We start from the raw sequence: 6,125 nt of genomic DNA, 5'->3' as shown, positions 1-6,125 counted from the left end.
TCAACGTTACCTATTTTTTACTGTAAACTAAATTGAAGTGTATAAAAAAATTATACGACATTTTAAGATCAAACCCTTATATAAACAACCCTAAAAAGTTAGGATAGTTTTTTTATTTTTTATATAGTTTGGGAATTTAGTCTCTTTTAACCCTTACATTTCCTTTTAATGACGTACCGGTTCAACCACTGTAATGTTGAAATGTACCCAATGGAATGGTTAGCTCTATGATAATTGAACAAGGGATTCTCTTTATCTTACATTATCTAAACTGTAACAGATCAAGAGAAACAGTTTAAAAAATTTTAACATCGTTGTTAATTACAACTCTTCATTTACACATGACCTTGTAAATATTAGTGCTGAGCCATTTACACCACGGAGGACGAGCATCCTCGAGTCGACATATGTACCACACACTATATTTGTCAATTCAAACATTTCAGGGGGGATCTGTGTTCGGATTTCCTGAACTATGTTTATTGCAACATCAACGCCCTGTTTCAATGTTTCATCAAGCGCCATTGACACCTCGATGTTGTCCAGAAGGAGCTTAGCTACAGGAAGACTTGATGGTAACTCCGTGAAGGGGATCACTTTTCTCCATTTTCTGCTAGATAGTTTCTCAATTATGGACTTCTCGGAGTTTGATTGTCCCAAAGAGAATCCTTCCATTGCCATATCGTTAAGATATAGTCGCTTCCCCGCTTTTAAACTAGATGAAGAGTTCACTTGCAATTTCCCCTTGATTCCCCTTTTGTTATGGGGCCAATCGTGTCCCATCATGGACGTGAATCCAATTTCAGATGTTACAGAAAGGCGTGCGTTTGACTTAGAAGGTCTTGCAATTGTTAGGTATGCATCGCCAATGAGGACACGGAGAGGAGGTTGGCGAAGAGTTAAGCCTATGTGCCTTCCTGTAGAGTATAACAGACGCCATTTCCCGGGCAAAAGCTCTAGCCAGTTCTGCAGTCCAGATAAAGATAGAATGCAACAGTATATTAGCACAAGTAGTGTTTAATCAAAGCCTAGTTGAGATCAAGCTGTAAAAAACTCAAGTTCTATCAAGTCTCACTTTTAAGGCTTGAGCTCAATTAAAGATGAAAACTGAACAGGTTGAGCTCACTCAATTAAGCTCATTTACCTAGTAAAAAATGACCTTGATTCCCATACTTGACTTCCAACTTGATTACTATACTCAATTTGGAATTAAAATGTTCAATAATAATTTTGATTAGACTTGCGAGCTACTCAAGTCAAACATTAGGATACTCGAATTTAGCTTGCCCCAACAGCTCAAGTTCAACTTGACCATGACCGGGTGAAGTTTGAGACTTGAATAAAATGTTCAACATACCAAATTACTTTTGACTTCTAACAATAAGAATAAGCATCTTAAGTCTAAACATTGTTCAGAAAAAGAATAAAACCTACGCAACTAAAAACGAGAGACAAAGAAGAAGAATCACCTTTGGTCTTGAATGGGGATTCAACATCTCCATTAATTCAATAAAGTGGGCAAGCCTATCACGCTGTAATATGAAAAATAACAAGTTAGCTCACCTATCCAATTTTAAAACATGGATTAAAATAGTGTAAAAAGTTATAAGAAACACAGTAGATTATCTAACCTATGATAAAAAAACAGAGGTATATAATTACCTGAGCTGTGCGATAGATATATTCCTCTGTGATTCTCACTGCAGTTGACCCAAGACCCCATCTAATAATATCCATAGATGGGACCACACGCCATCTTGGTCCACATAAAAAAGGATGCCTAAGAGCATCTATGCAACTGCAATGAATAAAGCAAATCACTATATAATTTACTAAATAGTAAATGCGCATTAAGAATCTCAGAAAGCCGCAAACCTTGATGGAGAACCCTAACTGATTACCATCCAGAGTACATTGACATGAATCTTTTAATAAAAAAGAAAAAGAAAGAAACTGCATACCTTATTCTTTTAGAACGTTTGACTGCAAGCAACAATGATAGAAGGTTCCAACCTGCACCCCAGTTTCTATCAAGTATCTGCAAAAAAGATAATTTGCTAAAAGATCCTTACAGACAGTAAGTGACAAGTTGTGTTCAAGTAAAATGACTTAACCTGGAGTCCAATATTTCCAGTTGCCGAGTTCCGAGTGAGGATTGGCAGAAGAAATTCACGCAAGCATGAGGGGTCATTTCCCTGTAATTGCATATGGAAATACAAGATGATATGAGATAACATTCTTTCAACAGAATTTAAATGTTAAAGAGGGAACGACTCCATTTTATCAGAAGAATTAGAGTAACTTTAAAGTCAAGATATGCAACATTACAGACTCGGGGGTGAGTCTCGGGGATGTCTGAGACATGATTATGTTCAATTTTTCTAAGTTTTCTTTTCCCATATATTAGGAGGATCATACTCCCATACCTATGTCTAAATGTGTATTTGACCATGTCAATTATGAGTACTTCAAGGAAAATGAAGAGTAGGAGCAACAAAGGAGATATGTAAGATAACCTTTTAAAAGGTACACAAGTAATGATTGCTGAGATATAGAAAATCACAGTCTTGGTGCCTAAAAATTGTCAAAAACGGCAGCCAACTTGTGATTTCTAGCAGGCTAATATAGCATCAATTAATATCCTAGGTTCAGTGACCCAATTCATATTCTAAGATGCACTTCTTGAATTATGTGAAAAAAAAAAATAGTTACATAGCAAGAGTCACGTGCTATACCTTCATAAGGAAGGTTTTGAACTTTGTAAAGGTTACGGGATCCATGAGCTCTCTTAGCACCATCTTTGCCATCATAAATCCAACGCACCTTTGTAAGACATGAAGTTAAGTGAGCTTCAAGACGATGTTTCACATGTTCAACGTTGTCTTTTATTTGCACCATACCTCATGTCAAATGCAATCATCATTTGTCTCCTATCCATGTTGCTATCTGATGCACTTCTATTGGGACCATCCTCATAGAAATCAGCAGCATTTCCTAGTATTCCTACCTGATGACATCGGTTTTAAAAATTATGCAATTGAGAGAAGAACGAAAACAGAGAAAGGAATCAAGCTGTGCTATTGTGCCAAGCAAAACTAGAATCACATATATCCATTTACACAAACCTCCTCAATGATCATAAAGAAAATTGGTAAATACCTTTATATGTCTATCAACCGGGCTTATATGTACATTTTCCAGCCTTAACTCTGTATGCGCAATCCCATGACAGTGCAAGTAATTAACCTGTAAAAGGTAAACATCAAAAGCAACATCTGCACTTTGAGAAACATGGGATGACAAATTTATGATAACCATTGAGAAATGTCAGATACAAGAATTTATGACCAAAGAAGAAAGAAACATACTCCAATTAAGAGGTCCCGCAGCAATATTCTAGTAAGCCTCAACTGACGAGAAACAGCAGGTCCCCCAACCGAGTCATCTCCTACTCTCCTAACAGACTCTTCATCCAATGCAAGAGTTGCTTCCAAAGTTGGAAGCCAGTCGGGTTGCCGAAGCCAATGTCTTAACGAAAAGCTACCATGATACTGCCAAAAAAAAAACACAATTAAGTTTTAATCCACTTGGAAGAAGTACATAAGGAAGTCGGCTGGAATTGGAACACAAGCCTCAAAGGCAAAACAACAGAATCAGGGAGGAGCATACCCCATGGACCAGAGTGAATGAGCTATGACTACCACCTTTATGTGATGAAACATAACCATAAACTTGCATGGAATATGAATGGTAGAGAATTCTACGACCAACAAGCTTTTTCAATACCTGTAATATATTCAAACACAAGAAATCAACACATAATGAGAGACCCGACGAGCTTTTGAAAAAAAAAAAGAGTATACAGTTTGATGCACACAGTTCACAGACCTCTATCGCTCGCCTTCCCCTACGTTGAGCTCGAGCACTAGTAAGTCGTCGAAGCACGACTCTCGAGTTATATAAAGGGCTGCAATTTCATTAAACACCAAATATTAAGCTAAAAACAATATCACCGTAGTAAAATCATTACTAAATAAAGAAGACAAACCTGGCTGAATCCTTCACTATAGCTTCAGAAATCACCTCATCTGCCTACAACAAGGTATAAACACAATAAATTTAAAATTTTTAGAACTATAACAAGTTGAACCTAAAAATAAAAAACAAAAAAACAGATTGCTTTTCATTTACCCGGCCTGCAAGCCCAACGCTAACACGATCAAGAATCATAAAATCAGACATCTTGAACCTAGTAACATGCCCCGTTTCCTCTTCACCGGAAACTGGTGTATCAATAATCAAATCATTCCTTCCTGATTCCATCGGCGAAACAGTTTTCCTCAACGACGAACATCTTACTTCCTTTAATTGTTTCGTCAATTTCCTAAAAGAGCAAGTTGACTTCCGATTGAACCAAGACCACCTAGGTTTAATCAGTGTTGTCGACAAATTGGCATTGGAGTGACGTACTTCAACACTTTCTAAACATGGATTCATTGAGAATCCATATAACGCCATCGATCAAACCTCCAAAATCTTAAAAAGAAGAAGAAGCAATAATCAACAGATTGATGAAATGTTTGGTTTAATTAATGAATCAAATCCAACTTACCAGAGAGAAAGTGAGTTAAAAGAGGGGGAATTGTGGAATTTTTTAAAATTGGGAAGAAAGAGAGATGATGAGGTCGATAAATGGAGAAATGAGCGCGTGACGGTTGCGTGAGAGAGTACGCTGAAAACGTTCAGCCATGAGTTTTTCTCATGTCTCCATCTGTAACATTGCAAATATCTAACGCTTTCCTCTCTTTTCCTCGTTCTCTTCGTACTCCCTTTTTTGTTTTTTTATCCGGTTGATTTTTCACAGTATCTCCCGGTTCAGCCTCTCTCCTCTTGCCACGTGTTTTTTATTGAAATAATAGTATGTCCCTTATCCATTCCTGTCCCGTATGATTTTGGATTTTGTTTATATTTTTTTCCTGGGTTAATTTCACTATATGCTCTCAAACTATAACCCAAGTTTTAAATTGGTCTCAAACTTTTTAAAATGTTCAAGTCGAGTTATTTAATTATTAATATTGTATTGGTCAGGTCCTTTCATCAGCTTAGTTATTAGCTTGAGCATTAAAAATTTCAACACAAATCTAATACCAATCATATTCAAAATAAATGGATCAAATTGTAAACATGTGTACATGTATTACATAAACAACATAGATATGATGTGTTAAAAAAGCAACCCTCCTAAATTGGTTTTTAATATATTAGACCTAAGTTGCCCTCATGATAAGCACGTTACATACATGTCTACAAATTGTACACGTGCTTCGAATATGCTCCACATCAAATTTGAGTTTGCATTTGACGCTTAAATTGATTATTGGATAAATAGGATGATCTGATTGACACACATTTTGTAGTTTAAGGATAAATTTAAATTTTAGGTGATGATTTGAGGATTTTTCATGAAATCATCCTTTTTTTTCTTTAAATTATTATTTAAAATACATTAATCAAATTGTAAACACTTGTGCATCTATTGCATAGACAAATTAGACCTAACTTTAAAAATAAAAAAAAGCTCCATTTTTTTTATACGTCAAATCTAAGTTATTATGTGGTGGGTACATTACATGAGTGTTTAAAATTTGATGCACATACGTTAAATTTGAATTTATATTTAATGCTCAAATTAACAATTAGACTAATAGGATAACTTGATTGACATAGTATTAATACTTTAAAAATTAGACTAGAACATTTTAAAGTTTAGAGACTAATTTAAAATTTTAGCAATAATTTGAGGTCATTTCATAAAATTAACCTTCTATTATCTTTAACGTGAAACTTGATTTTGGTGACTGCTACAGAGTCGTGCTCTGAATTGTCAACATCCAAATTCAATTTTTTAATTTCCTGTCATATGATGAATTTGAAGCTCAAGATCTAAAATCGAACCAAACCAAACGAGAGATTAAACCAGCTTGTAAGTGAACTGATTAAACCGATTTATAATTTATTTAATTATTGTCAATCATCATCAACATTGGTTCATGGCGATCTCAGAATTGTAAAAATAATGGTTTAAACAAAAAATTGGGGTTAGTATTCAACTATGATTGTGGAGG

The 6,125-nt window shown here is 35.2% G+C and overlaps 1 protein-coding gene across 1 annotated transcript; it reads right to left on the bottom strand.

Annotated features, from left to right (window-relative positions):
• Nucleotides 1-234: 234 nt before the first annotated feature.
• LOC107929609 (probable plastid-lipid-associated protein 14, chloroplastic) lies at nucleotides 235-4,816 on the bottom strand. Its single transcript, XM_016861096.2, has 14 exons — nucleotides 4,613-4,816; nucleotides 4,192-4,536; nucleotides 4,049-4,092; nucleotides 3,889-3,967; nucleotides 3,670-3,786; nucleotides 3,369-3,551; nucleotides 3,160-3,246; nucleotides 2,901-3,007; nucleotides 2,736-2,823; nucleotides 2,115-2,195; nucleotides 1,962-2,038; nucleotides 1,663-1,798; nucleotides 1,470-1,532; nucleotides 235-966 (listed from the first exon to the last, which is right to left on the bottom strand). Exons 2-14 carry the CDS (start codon nucleotides 4,516-4,518, stop codon nucleotides 322-324), a joined length of 2,034 nt encoding a protein of 677 aa, XP_016716585.1. The 5' UTR covers nucleotides 4,519-4,536; nucleotides 4,613-4,816; the 3' UTR covers nucleotides 235-321.
• Between the last annotated feature and the right edge of the window lie 1,309 nt (nucleotides 4,817-6,125).

Source organism: Gossypium hirsutum, chromosome A12, assembly GCF_007990345.1.
Source record: "Gossypium hirsutum isolate 1008001.06 chromosome A12, Gossypium_hirsutum_v2.1, whole genome shotgun sequence".
Lineage (NCBI taxonomy): Eukaryota > Viridiplantae > Streptophyta > Magnoliopsida > Malvales > Malvaceae > Gossypium > Gossypium hirsutum.
Note: the sequence above shows the minus strand (reverse complement) of the source record. Positions and strands in the feature narration are given on the sequence as shown.

Bases quoted from the DNA above. Each gene is read 5' to 3' on its own strand.
- LOC107929609 (XM_016861096.2), bottom strand. From the start codon at position 4,518: ATGGCGTTATATGGATTCTCAATGAATCCATGTTTAGAAAGTGTTGAA. The intron at 3,787-3,888 runs GTCTGTGAACTG...AATATATTACAG, and splicing joins GGGGAAGGCGAGCGATAGAG to GTATTGAAAAAGCTTGTTGG. The intron at 3,552-3,669 runs GTATGCTCCTCC...TTTTTTTGGCAG, and splicing joins CATTCACTCTGGTCCATGGG to TATCATGGTAGCTTTTCGTT.